The sequence below is a fragment of the Osmerus eperlanus genome, chromosome 11, assembly GCF_963692335.1.
Source record: "Osmerus eperlanus chromosome 11, fOsmEpe2.1, whole genome shotgun sequence".
Lineage (NCBI taxonomy): Eukaryota > Metazoa > Chordata > Actinopteri > Osmeriformes > Osmeridae > Osmerus > Osmerus eperlanus.
In genome coordinates, this window is record NC_085028.1 from 11,070,459 (window position 1) to 11,084,802 (window position 14,344).

A 14,344-nucleotide genomic window follows, 5' to 3' on the forward strand; every position below is an offset into this window, starting at 1 on the left:
CCACACACACACACACACACGCACACACACACACACACACACACACACACACACACACACACACACACACACACACACACACACACACACACACACACACACACACACACACACACAAACAAACAAACACACAAGCTAAAACAGGTGTAAATAGAGTGTATAAGTACCAGTAGTATATTTTGTTCATACCATAATGACTAGAAGACTATGGTATAGTAATAACCTACTATTAAAGGATAACTTCTACAAATGTACACATATCAGAGCAATATAACCATCCAGTTTTAAAACAAATGCATTAAAAGTAGTTAGAAATAGAAGAATCTTCTGTGAAATATGGGATAGAAAGTTAGTGTGATGTGTTGTTACATAGGCCGTACTGGTTACACCAGGCTGGGCTACACTGTAACCATTTTCGTGCATTCCCTTTCCTGTTTCCGGAGCGCTGATCGGACTGAAACTGACTGGCTGTCGGCGAATGAGATAAACAAAGAGTCAGTGACTTTTAGGAATATTGTAAACACTCGCTAACCCTCTTAGGAAACATGGAGACTGGTGAGTTAACAGTTATTTGATTTTGTTTCATTCATTGTCACTTTTATAGATTGAAAGTGAGCTCAATTTGTGTTCCGTGTCTGAGAACAGGTTAGCACTAGCAATAGCCATTAGCATAGCTAAAGCCAGCTAGCTTGTCATTGCGGACACTGCTTAGGCTACTAGCCAATCATCTAACTGTATGTAATCTTTGGTGTAGCTGTATAAGTCCAACAACAATATAATGTCTTGCTAATTGTGTTCCCAACTATGCTTGCTGTTCCCTGTGTGGTGTTCATGATCTAAAAAAATTGCAAACTTTTTCAAAAGTTATATAGTGTTTCATTAAAACTAGGTAACGCTTCATGTACCTATTAGCTACAGGGTATGCAATGACTGTGCTTGCTAGCCAGCTAGATAGCAAGTCGTTAAGAACATTTAGTCATTCTCAATGATTTAACCGAAACACCGTAGCTATTTGTCTTAGCCTTTTCAAATATAAAAACATCTATTGTTGCTAGTATATGTAAAACAGCCCGACTGTCAGATGAATAGCCAGATGCCATAGTTTAAAATAAGAACAAGGGAGATTATGGGACTTTGACGTTATGACCATTATTGTGTTTTATTACCCTGTTCTAACCATATTGAGTTTTATGTGTAGTTTGATAGCTATTCGGTATAAGTGTTTAGAAAAAAATGGGTGTTTAAAAAGAGCGTAGGTGTAAAAGACCATTGTATTGATGGACCTGTAGACTACATGTAAAGTTGCAAGTCACCATAGCATACTGCATTTGACCCCACTCCATAGAAAACGTGTGATGCTGTCAGTAGCTCCCATTCATGTTTTTGCATTATGTAGAAAGAGACAGTGACATACTTTGAAACGGGCTCAGCCTATCGCGTGTTTGCTTGGTGATACACCCCCCACTCTTGCGCACATTGCCCCCCCCCCCACCCCCCAATGAAAGTGAAACTTAAATCTTTTCTTGTTGGAATAATTCCAGCTATGTATGTTGCAATCCTATTTCACACTGCAGCCTGTTTCAACCTGCTGTCATGGAAAATAATAGAGATGGCAGCATGCACAACTTTTTACTCTGAAAGTAAAATATCTCTACACAAGGGTGTTTTATTGTTTAATTATGCACCCAATTTATATTATTTCATGTTTAGTCCACGTTTAAAGGCAGGGATTGCCCCTTCAAGATATTAGGAAGAAGTGCCTAGGCCAGAACGGTGCCAAATTATTGTGCTGCATATATGCAATAAAAAAAAAAAATATATATAAAAGTTAATACAAATTCTCTTCCCCCCCACTCCCTTTCTCTCCTTCCTTCCTTCCTTCCTTCCTTCCTTCCTTCCTTCCTTCACACTCCTTCCTCTCTCCACTTCCTCCATTTCTCCACACCCATCCAACCTTTCTATATTCCCCCCCTCCTTCCTTCCTTCCCTCCTTTCCTCTCCACCCCCCTCCTTCCCCTCTCGAGGTTTGAGTCAGGAGAAGGTCACATCTTTCGTGAAGCGCTTGCACGCAGAGCCACGCTACCTGCTGGCCCAGAATGTGTCCACCTGCATCGACCCACTGGAAGTGTGTCTGCATCGGCAGACTGTCCAGGACACTGTCCACATCTTCCAGCACACCATCCCCACAGAGGGCAAGCCTGTCACCAATCAGAAAAACTCAGGTAGGCCCACATCTGCCCACCCCTGTAGGCCTAAATCGTTACTGATGTCAGTCACCAAGCACTCGATCCAGAAGCACTCAGGTAAGCTCAGACATGTGCACCTGCATGTCGACAAAGCCTACTGGAAGATCCTGCCCAGAAATGGGTCAACTCTGTTCAGTTAGTGATGATAAGGATGTTGACTATGATGATGATGCAGCCGATGGCAACAATCGACATATAACTGGACTAATTTCATTGGATTTCAGGGAGATGTTGGATCTTCTCGTGCCTCAACGTCATGCGACTTCCTTTCATGAAGAAGTTTAATATTGAAGAGTTTGAGTTCAGTCAGTCCTACCTCTTCTTTTGGGACAAGGTAAGGCAGGAGCCTCCCGTTTGCTAATTGTCCCAGGTTCCGTTTTTTTCCTTCTGTGTATATTGTGCTCTTGCTGCACTGGCCAGGTAAGCTATAGACAACCTCTGTTTGTTTACATTCAGTGCTTGATTTGTGTGAACTTGTTTCAGTCAGTGTGTGTTTGCTGGCTTTGTGTTGTCGTGGCCCTGCGTCCTACCATGACACTCATTGTCTCACTAAAGCCCTCTTTGTGTGCTCTGCTCTGTCTGCTTGACAATGACTTCCTGGTTCCTACTCTGTCACACTGACCTCTCTCCTGCCCTCTCTCGCTTCTTTTCTCTCGCCTTTTCTATCGGTCTCTCGCCCTCCATCCTTCTTTTTTGTCTTTCCGCGTGTCCTTTTCTATTCACCTGCCTCTATGTGGGTCACCCCCTGCTCCTTCCCACTGTCCCTCTGTCCCTCTGTCTGTACTTGCCCTTCGCTAACCTTTCCTGTCGCTCTCCTTATCTCACCACTCTCCCCCCCCCCCCCCCCCCCCCCCGTCCAGGTGGAGCGCTGCTACTACTTCCTGCAGGCGTGTGTGGAGACGGCCCAGAGGAAGGAGCCTGTGGACGGTCGCCTGGTGCAGTTTCTGCTCTCCAATCCAACCAATGACGGGGGACAGTGGGACATGCTGGTCAATCTCATTGGTCAGTTCTCAACCGGTTCTTGCTCAAACCTCCCTTTCTCTCTGACTTGATGTACGTTTTTTTCTCCAGGTGCTTTCTTTCAATTCCAGTGCTCATATGAGTCCCAATACATAGAGATAATCGGGTGTGTAATTGTACGTCATTGCCCTGTTTCTATCACAACAGAAAAGTATGGAGTGATCCCAAAGAAGTGCTTTCCAGAGTCCCACAGCTCCGAGGCCTCGCGAAGAATGAACGACATCCTCAACCACAAGGTGGCTCACCTCGCCCAGTCACTCACTCACTCACTCTCTGTCACACACGTTCGCTACACACACTCACACAAATGTTATGTTCCGGTGTGTTCTAGCTGAGAGAGTACTGTCTACGACTGAGGAACATGGTGGCCAGTGACTCGACCAAAGCGGAGGTGTCTGATGCCATAGACACCATGATTGAAGAGGTAACACACACACACATCCCCTCTCTCTTTTTCTATTCCACATGTTCACTCTTGGCCTAACTTTAGACTCAGTTGCCCCACTTAGCCAGTGGAGGGTGCTGTAGGACAAGACATGGCTCTCAAGACCCAACCAAGACAGAAGCAACTAGATCCCAATAGTTGTGTTCTATTATGTAAGAGAAGTATCTATAGTTTTAACTCAAATAAATGTCTTGTATTGATGTGACTGTTTTCAAACAGTATGATATGGTGTTGCTCATGTGTCGAGTCTGAGCATGTCTACTAATCTTATTGCATTCTCCAAACATACAGTACGTCATAATGTTTTGAATTTTGAAATTCCAGTCTCTATACCTTTTTTCTCTATGCTTTTCTGAAAAACGAGTTGTGTGCGATTGTGAGGAAGTGTGAAAAAGCACACCCTCACACACGACTCACCAAGTCGATGACAGAATGTTCCATAAACAAGCCCTTTATCACGTAGCCCCTGACATTGAATGACAAAAGCAATTTGGTCTTCAGAAATAATAAGAGGATGAGGGGAATGAAACTGGTGGTGTATGTAACACATGCACATGTGTGTGTGTGTACGAGCACTTGTGCATCCGCTTGCTCCGCGCACGCTCTATACGTGAGTGTTGATGTGTCATATATATATATATATATGTGTGTGAGGCCAGTCAGTCAATATCCCCAGAGAGAACGGTACATGCAGGGGCTCTCCTGCAGCCTGTGTTGGGGCTCTGCGTGTGTGGGTGTGCTGGTGTATGTGGCTGCCTGCTTGTTTCAACAGCTATGTGTCTCTGCAGCAGCCAGTGTGGATGCCCCCAAACACTTCCCTCTCTGGTTGTGCAACCCTTCCAGTACTCCCGGCTGCCGCTCATGCACTGGCCAGGGGGGAGGTGAAGGGGCGGGTGGGGTGGGGGGGGGGGTTATGGGTTTGTCAACGTTGTTTGTTTGTCCACCTGGAAGCAGTTTGTTTTGTGTAACGAAGCTCCGGGTTCAAAGAGAGCAGGGGAGGTGTGTTCGGTTCCGCTTGGAACGGCGAGAAAAGGGAGGCGAGGGGGACGGGCGGGAGGACGGGGGAGGGAGGACGGGGGGGAGAGGACGGGGGAGGGAGGACGGGGGAGGGAGGACGGGGGGGAGAGAGGACGGGGGGGAGAGGACGGGGGGAGAGAGGACGGGGGAGGGGACGGGGGAGGGGACGGGAGGACGGGGGACGCTGTAGGAAACAAACAGAGTGTCAAACACATGGAGGGGTCGCCGAGAAGACGCGTGGTGGAGAGGTATAGTGAGGGCCATTGTGCTGTGCTGGAGATGACGAGGAGCGCGCTAATTAGCCAGCGCTCGTTGATTAGATTACGCCACACGCTGATGTTCGGAGATTGGCAAGTTATTAGTCATTAATTAGCCTTGCCCACAACCAGCTCCCCCTTTTCATGCTTATCATTACACGCTAAGGATGTTGTCACGGTAGACAGTCACCAACATGCCCGACATGGTTGCATGGTTATTACAGTGGATTACCGCCCCGGTCGCAGGCTTGGCAGGCTTGTTGTGGCTCCCTATTAAGAAGTTCAGAAACCAACATCCAAAGATGTATGGCAGCACTCATCAGCTTTGAAAAAGAATTAATCTACTACGTTCATGCTCTGATGAAACGTTAGTGTACTTTGTTTGACGGCCAAAGTAAAAGGGTGAAACAGGCCCTGTCCCAGTGTTTTATCTATGTTTTGGGTTTAGAACCACAGTAAGAGCCTCTTTCCTGGAAGCTGCGTCCAACTCCTTCACTGCCCGACAAAGTGTGTGTGTGTGTGTGTGAGAAGCTCTGGAGATTTTCTACGAGACAACATCTGAGAGAAGTCCGGTCTTTGAACCCGCCTTTGCCGTTCTGGGCTAAAAGCGTAAATGAGGGCCTGGCAGCAGCCCTGGGTGGAAACACCACAGGACTTTCTGTTACTTATCAATTCATTCGCTTTGGGTGGCTTGATTTAGGCCACCTGGCGTGACGGCACCAACAGGATTAGCTCTTTGTTACCCATGCAGCAGATAAGGTCACCTAAATCAAGTGCACCTCGAGTGGTCTCATTGAAGAAGGAGATCTGCATGGGCCCGGTCGGCCTGTCATGCAGAGCGTGTGTGATGTGGAGTGATGTACACCAGCTCCGTGTCGGAGCCCCGTGCGGTGCGTACGTGTTCAACATCAGTGCTCTGCCCCCTAAAGTGGGACTGACATCTCCTCCATCTCAACAAGGGCTCAGCCAGGACTCTTTGAGACACTCGCCCACGTGCAAATGAACTGCACGTACGGCGCACACGTTCCCCGACGCTCACACACGCGTGTTCAGACGGCGTGTGTTCGCCACACCATCCCCCCCTCGTTTCGCATTTCGTCACACAGTGGCGTTTGCCAACAACTCCAGATGTTGGATCCCCCAGCCAGCTCCACGCCACGTCGGAGAACGACATGTCGGGGCTCTTGGAGGAGTGGGAAGGACCGGATCGTAAGCGTGTGAAGACCATGGACCGTCCAATTGGACGTGTCCTACCAGAGGAAGGCAGGCATGTGTGTTGGCTCAGGGAGGTGGACTCCAGGACAGAGAGAAGTCCTACTCGAGCCATCAGTTCGTATTTCGCAAAACAACACCATTGTTGTTTTGCTGTGATTTGTAAAGACCCCATGTGTTTTCTGTTTATGCGGCATGACAGTTCCAATCAACTGAGGGAGTTTCTCACACCCAACCCGCTGATGCGTGTGTCATTTGCTTACATTTTCATGTACAATACTAGATGTCCGGGGACGTTATGAAAAGAGCAGTGAAAACAGAACATGCATTCTAGATTGCAAAATGCTTGCTGGTTCTGAGAGAGGATGTCAGGGGTCTAGGGCAGGGTTCAAGGCCAGGGGTCTAGGACTGGAGTCTGGGGAAGCAGAGTTCCTAGGCAGGTCCTGAACAACCGTCACTGCTAGGTGTCCCGTCCTGCTGCCACGGTTTCTGTTTGTTTGTTTGCCTCTGCACGCTTGTTTGAGCAACGGGACACCTGTAAACAAACGACACATGCAATGAGAAGGAGGCAGAGCTTTGGACGATGCTAACTGCTAGCGTGCAGGCTTCCTCTGTGTTTACATTGGGAGACATGCAAACGGGCTACCATAACCGCCAGCTAGCCATCACGCTATAGACAGATCCGGACCCAGATGCCCCTGCCAGGCCAATTGCAGGCCCTATTACCCCCAGCTGGCTTTGGTTCCCGCACAGTACCGCCAGCAGCAGCAACATCTGGGCAACAAGGGGACAGCTAGCATTAGTTCCATGCTAGGTGGGCTGGACACGAGCGGGAGGCACCTATCAGATCCATGAAGGGGGGACACGGTAAGTGTAAACCTCTGGAAGAGGAAACACGTTGAGAATTGAAAAGCCACATTGCAGGTTTAACAGGACGTCCGCTTTCGTTAATTGTTGTCATTTGAGGGTTTCTCAATGAAGATGGATATGTCTGCGTTGTTTATAAATAGGACCAATCCTACAGCCGGCCGGGGTAATGCAGGGAGGTTGTTTCCCCCCCGAAAAAACACTCCACCAGGGTCAACTTCCTGTTTTGGTCAATACCAGCTGATCCCTGCCGTGCTGTCCAATAAGGCCCCTAATTTAAACCTTCTGGGCTGGTACACTACCAGCGGGTGGCCTTGAAGATGCCTGTTCAAAGCCAGGCCATAGACTGCGTGGTCTCAGATTTCAATGGGTTGTAACCTGTTTGTGTGACTATGGCTCTCACGTCATATCTATATTTGGACACTGAGGTAGCCTGAATGATGCCTGCCTAGAATCAAAACCCTAACCCACAACACTGAATGTGTTTCTGTCTGGAGTCTGGAGTGCGTAGCTCCTTTAGAGAGACACACAGGGAGTGGAATTATGTCGGCTGACAAACACACACATAAAAAAAGGGTTTGTAAAAACGCTTGCACAAACACACACAGTCAGTGTCTGGCTCAGACCAGCACTCGTAATTCTCCCTTCATCAGACACTTGTGGGCGCACACACACACACCCCTGTTGGCCTCTGCTTGTTCCCCCTGAATGATGTCTGTCTGTTTCCTGAGAGGGGGAGAGGGGTGGGGACAAACAGAGCTTTCTGTCTGTGTGCCACCTTCTTGTCCTTCTCTCCTAAGTCTGTCAGCTACCCACCCTCTCCGTCTTTCCATCCTTGCCTCCTTTTCTGTCTTCCTCTCCTTCCCTCCCTTCTTTCTTCCCCTCCCTCCCTCTCTATCTATCTGTCTGTCTGTCCATACTTCCCTGGCGGTATGTCCTTTCAGGACAGGTGTTCCAATATTGACTGTGAGGTCTGCCGTGACGTCAGGGGGGTCTGTCTCATTGTTCCGAGCAGTCCTTGTGTGTGTCAGCCCTGGCCTCCAGGTCTGCCGTGTTGGGTTTGGCAGTGCCATCGTTTATTTAACCTGCCAAGCCTGGGAGAGTGATGGGAGGCGTGGCAAGACAGAGGGGCGCAGGGGGCAGAAGAGGCTGTTTGTGTGCCTGGGGCATCTGGGTAAACAGACTCTAGGGACGGGCACCTCTGGCGTCTGGCCTGCCTTGCAGGGCCACCGGACAGTGGAAACAAACCCAGCTTGAAAGGATACGTGTGCAAGCGCGCTGCCTATGTTCGTGCCATCCCAGTGTGTGTAAAAGGTGAGGGTTTACTCTGAGGGCTCTGGGAAGGTGGGCGGGCGGGGTGGGGGGGGGGGTGGGTGGTTGAGAGAGAACCGCCCTCATATCGACCTGAAGCCAGGAATGTCATTAGCAGTTTAAGTGCTGTTGATACAGTGGAAAAACAGCAGCCACGAGCCCCAGAGCTTCGGTGAGACGCTTTGGTGAGATGCCGCCGAGCCAAACATAACCCCCCCCTCCTCTGCCTGCTCTATTTTTCAACCCCGCCGTGACTTTAATTCGTCTGGATTTAGTCAAATGTAAATGAAAACAGTCAAAAGTCGACAGGGCGCCCTCGTAAATATAGGCGGAGGTCACGTAACTGGCCGTCGATGTATGGTCGGCCCCCTACACCGTGAGGACCACTCAGTCCTGTCAGCATGCCAAGGCTGCATGTTGGTGATTTATCCATTGTAATTAGTTAGTTATCACCAGGCCTGACTCTCTTATCTGCCCAAGACAATGGCAGCCTTTCTGGCAGTAGCCTTAGCGCCCCGGTCGCGTGTGATAGCGAAAGCATATGTATTTATATACCCAAACCCTGGGAGAAGAGAGAAGGAAATTCCTGAGATTACTCTATCGGTGTGTACGGAAGGCCGGTTCTGAGAATCGGGACCAGAACCGGAGCGGGGCGAGGGAGGAGAGAGAGAGAGACCGCAGGAAGACACACAGAGACGGAGGAACGTTGGGGGGGCGAGGGGAGCGTTTGGCTCGGAGGATATCCTCCAAATAGCTATTTGCAAAGAGGGGTGAGGGTGGAGGTGTTAAAAGGGTATGTTGTGTTATGCTGTGACTTGAGGTGCAGGGGTCGTCTCTGGTCTCACCTTAGGGGAGCTTCAGGCTACAACGGAGAAGCTAGAGGATTAACCACACGCTGCCCAATCACTTCCTGTCTATCCTCCTGGACAAGTCAACTTTGAATACTCCGTCTTAAATCTTGACCAACCCTCTCTGTCTTGTGTGTGTGTTTTCTCCAGGTGTTCCGGGTGGCCAGTGTGTGTCTGGGCAGCCCCCCCGAGACGATCTGCTGGGAGTACAGAGACAAGGACAAGAACTTCCACCGTATGGGCCCCATGTCCCCACAGGAGTTCTACCGGGAGCACGTCAAACCCCTGTACAACGTCCAGGACAAGGTAGGCAGATCCCACCCTCAGCACCCACGTCCTCCTCCTCCCGGCCCAGCCGGGACCCTCGCAGACACACACTCTCCCCTGCAGACGCGGCCCCACACAGCTGTGGATGTGCGAGCCGACTTCTCCCGCAACATTTCATCACTTCTTTCTTTTCAGAGTTCTCCTTTGTCCTGATTTTGATGGGTGGGTCCCTGTGGGAGGTTGTACAGTGTAACAGGTCTATTTGACCGGTTTCTGTAGATCTGCCTGGTGGCTCCTCCGATCTTAGACCCCTCCTTTATGTTGGAGACGTAACAGATGTGTTGTGTTTGCTGCAGATCTGTCTGGTGAACGACCCCAGGCCTCAGAACCCCTATGGGAAGCTCTACAGTGTGGAGTTCCTGGGCAACATGGTGGGAGGTCACAACACACTGTACAACAACCAGCCAATCCAGCTGCTCAAGAAAGCTGCTGCAGAGTCCATTAAGGAGGGAGAGGTGTGTGTGTGTGTGTGTGTAAATGGGCCTGCTTGAATTTCTATATGAATCATTATACAGTTTATATAATTTATTGCAATTCTCTAATGTGTGTGTGTGTGTGTTGTCCTGATCCAGGCTGTGTGGTTCGGCTGTGATGTAGGAAAGCATTTCCACGGAAAACTGGGCATCAATGACATGAACGTGTAAGTATTGTTTCGCGTGCCTGTTTTTGTGCATACAGCACAGACGGTTTACTTGTTTTTGTCCATGCAATTTTAATGATTACTTTTGTGTGTGTGTGTGTGTGTGTGAAGGTTCAACCATGAGCTGGTGTTTGGCGTGTCGGTGAAGAATCTGTCCAAGGCTGAGAGGCTGATATTTGGAGACTCCATGATGACCCACGCTATGATCCTCACTGCGGTCACTGACAAGGTAGACACACACATGCACAAATCTCCTTTCACACATGTCCCTAATCGCAATGTTTTTTTTCATCAAGAAGTATCTGGCCTGTTTATAGTGGTCTAATCGGCTGCAGTTTTAAAAAAATTGCTTTCAATTTCCCTCAGTAAGTAACCACAGCTGTCAGCAGGTCCTCTCCTCTTTTTTTATTTTCTTCTTCTCTGTAACAGCTGCACAGCATTCCCAGTGTTCTTATTGTGGGATAGCTGCAGTGTTCTTATTGTGGGATAGCTGCAGTGTTCTTATTGTGGGATAGCTGCAGTGTTCTTATTGTGGGATAGCTGCAGTGTTCTTATTGTGGGATAGCTGCAGTGTTCTTATTGTGGGATAGCTGCAGTGTTCTTATTGTGGGATAGCTGCAGTGTTCTTATTGTGGGATAGCTGCAGTGTTCTTATTGTGGGATAGCTGCAGTGTTCTTCTCACCCCCCAGTTTACTTACCTGGTGTTTCGACCACCTGTCTCTCCCAGGCTACACAGATAACCTCCCTCACTCTGTCTATCCACCCAGAACATCCACCTGGTGTCTGTTCTTAATGTTCTAAACATGTGTGTGTGTGTGTCTCTCTCTCCCCCTTTGTTTCTCCCTCCCTCTCTTCTATCTCTGTCTCTCTCTTGCTCTCTCACTGTCTGTCCCTCCTCTGCCTCTCGCTTGCTCTCAGGATGGGAAAGATGGGGGGTATGAGAAGTGGAGGGTGGAGAACTCCTGGGGAGATGACCGTGGGAATAAAGGTGAGAGCCCCCCCCCCCCCGACACACACACAGAGAAAACCAAGGGCTGGGTTAGGGGAGGCAGAGCGGAGCCTCTCTTTCTCACGAGGCCTTGTGCCGTCTCACCGGCTTCCTTCCAGACAGGAGGGTAGTGAAGAGAGACCCGCTCTCTTCCTGTTTGCAGGATTAGTGAGAATGGCCTCCCCCTGACTAGTCTCTTTATGAAGCTTTAATTGGCTGCCGGGAGAGCGGACCTGCCCCTGGTCATGGCTATCTGGAGCGTGGTCCTGTCTGCCCATTCACCTAGTCTCCCTCAGATGGACAGAGTGAGTCCATCTGAGTGAGTCCTCTGTCCATCTTTGTGTCGGTCTCCCCCACACACATTTCTATCTTCATCCCTTGACCACTACCCCCCCTCCCGTACCCACACACACCACACACACACACTGCTGAGCTCTACATTCCAGGGCAGATTACAGCGGGTTATTTCAGTTAACTTTCATGTGCACTCCCACTCCCTTGTACATTCACCTCACCACATCTGCATATGGAGTCAAACCCAGCGGGGATGTTTTGCAAACGAAACATATTAGCACGCCTATCATATTCCATAAACACCTGTGTGAAGGGATTTCTGCTGCTTCCTGTTCATCCCGCGGACATATTAATAAAGTTATGGGAAACAAATGACAGAGGAGGGCTGTCGGCAGAGATGCTGGGGCTGGGGAGACAGTTGGAGGGAGAGAGAGAAGGGGGGGGGGGCTGTCATCACGATGGAAGAGGGAGGAAAGGAAAATGTGTTTTTGTGACCCGTAGGGTTAAGTCGTCCCCCGGGACCCTGTTATGGGATCTACTGTACTGTGGACTACAACTCCCAGCAGCCTGCCTCTCAAAGGCTAGCTTCACTAGATTGATAGTTCCAGCTCTCCGACTGTCGTGCTCACACTTTATTATACACGTATTCACAATGTGGGTTATATCCCCCCCTCTCTGAGGTGTGCTATTTCATTTTGACATTGTGGATATTTATGTGCCCTGCAATATCCTGCCTTAACACTTTTTCCTCATGTTATATATGACCTCTTATATTTGTTCTCCCACACTGGCAGAAGTCACCACAAGGAGGGTTTTTTCTGTTCTCTGATTATTATTCCCATGTTCGTAAGATCGTGTTACTGTTGACTACAGACTTGTATTTATGTGTTCAAGTGTTTCGTTCACCAGTGACCAAAGGATTGAAAATAAATGTCTCAGGAGGAGACAGGAGCCGACTTATAACAATCGCATCGAGCCTTTTCTGTTCTGTTGTTGCTCTGTCCCAGCAGTTCTGTATGGCCCAGTCCAGAACAGTCTTCGGCTAAAACAAAATGGCTGCTGGCCGGGTACATCACAAATGTCTGTCTGAAGAGAAGGCAGCACATCTGCCCTCCTGTTAATACAAATAATGACGCTATACACAAACGCCGCCCAACGCTTCCAGGAAGAACACGCACAAACACTGAAACCATAGACACGGCCAATCCTGGGGCATTGTTGTGACCTCCTGCACGTTCCGCTGGTCACAGTGACGTCGTCGATAAGTCAGCTTGTCAGCGGGGAGTGATGCAGTCAGTCAGTCACTGGGAGAGGAGCGAAGCACGCATATAGAATCTGGCCCCCAGCTTTAAGCAGATGCTTGAGACCAGTACTAAGAGATCTGTCAGTGTGTGTGTGTGTGTTATACGAGTTTGGTGGAGGCAGTAGACTTAGATGGGCACATAGAGGAGGCAACGATAAAGGAGGAATACTACGATCATCGAGTGTTTCCTGCTGTAGCTACTCGACACATTCCCAGCAAGCTCTCTTGATTGAACGTGCGCCCCACTGTCTGAGAGAGAGTGAGATAGATTAGAGGGAGACAAAGACGCGGCGAGGGGGAAAGAGAATGTCCATGTGTGTTGAGTCTGCATGTGCGTGCTTCCTGGGAACGAGGCCTCTGCAGCCCTGGGCTGGATCAGGCGGCTCCAGGGCACTTCTGAAAGTATTCAGAGCTTCTAGAGGGGAGAGAATGGAAGCCTCCATCTATCACTACTCCCCTTTTTTTGGGGGGGGGGGGGGGGGGGATCATGAGGAAATTGTATAATCCGTTCTTAACAATTTGAATTCATGTTGTTTTGGGTCTGCGCGGGTAGGTGGGTGGGTGCGGGAAGGGGAATGCGTGTATCGAGGGAATTAGGAGGCGTCTGAGTACGTGCACGGCCCCAGCGCCGGGCCCATCTGTCAGGGTGGGGTTCAGGAGCTGAGAGCAGCCGAGACTGAGTGACGTTCAGGGTGGAAGTGGTTATGTGGTGGTGGGGGGGACGGGGGAAGGGGGGACGGGGGTCCTGATAGAACAATGGCTGTTAGCAACATGGGTGACGACGGAGAGCACTCACACTCCACCTCTCCTCTCCCTCCGCTTCCTCCCTCTCGGCCTTATGTTTGCAGTTCATCTGTCGGAGAGGCGTCTGTAGAGATGATTTAGAGGCAGTGGAAAACTTGCATGTTGGTATTTGAACCTTGTGATCATGCATTAAGATACTCATGAAGTCTACACATTTCCACCGTCCTATCTCCATTAATAGGTCATATATTGGTAATAATAATCTGTTGATCCTGTCTGTCTGTCTGTCTGTCTGTCTGCAGGTTATCTGATCATGACTGATGATTGGTTCTCTGAGTATGTCTACGAGGTGGTGGTGGACAAGAAATATATCCCTCCTGAGGTCCTGGATGTGATGCAACAGGATCCCATCGTACTTCCTGCCTGGGACCCAATGGGAGCCCTGGCATAACTATGGCAACCCAACTCTCACAGCCCCGCCCCGCCTTTTCCCCATGGTCTGTTTGACTCCGCCCCACCACTCTGGTTCCACCTCTCCATAGACCACGCCCCCCCACCCTTCCTCAAACCACCACAGCCTGTTCTAGACAAAATAAAGTTTTTGTTTTCTTTTTTACTGGACTCGTATGTCTCCGGCCTAACTTTATTTCGTCCTGTGGTGTGTCTTATTCCTGTGAGAGATTCAGAGTTCAGAGGTTGTCCTGTTCCATGTTTTAAACTGCGTCAACATTCTCTGGTGTGTAGCGTGCTGACAGCTCTGTGTGCCTGATAACCTCCACCATGTCCCAGGGTCACGTCCTGCTCCAGCGCTCCTTTCTCCGTCA

The 14,344-nt window shown here is 49.5% G+C and overlaps 1 protein-coding gene across 1 annotated transcript; it reads left to right on the forward strand.

Annotated features, from left to right (window-relative positions):
- The first annotated feature begins 399 nt into the window (after positions 1-399).
- Positions 400-14,141, forward strand: blmh (bleomycin hydrolase). The gene is made up of 12 exons (XM_062473572.1): positions 400-555; positions 2,025-2,222; positions 2,471-2,580; positions 3,107-3,248; positions 3,414-3,502; positions 3,598-3,690; positions 9,374-9,529; positions 9,847-10,005; positions 10,123-10,190; positions 10,302-10,419; positions 11,110-11,179; positions 13,823-14,141. Exons 1-12 carry the CDS (start codon positions 546-548, stop codon positions 13,969-13,971), a joined length of 1,362 nt encoding a protein of 453 aa, XP_062329556.1. The 5' UTR covers positions 400-545; the 3' UTR covers positions 13,972-14,141.
- The last annotated feature ends 203 nt before the right edge of the window (positions 14,142-14,344 follow it).

Bases quoted from the DNA above. Each gene is read 5' to 3' on its own strand.
- blmh (XM_062473572.1), top strand. The intron at 2,223-2,470 runs GTAGGCCCACAT...ATTGGATTTCAG, and splicing joins CACCAATCAGAAAAACTCAG to GGAGATGTTGGATCTTCTCG. The intron at 10,420-11,109 runs GTAGACACACAC...GCTTGCTCTCAG, and splicing joins TCACTGCGGTCACTGACAAG to GATGGGAAAGATGGGGGGTA.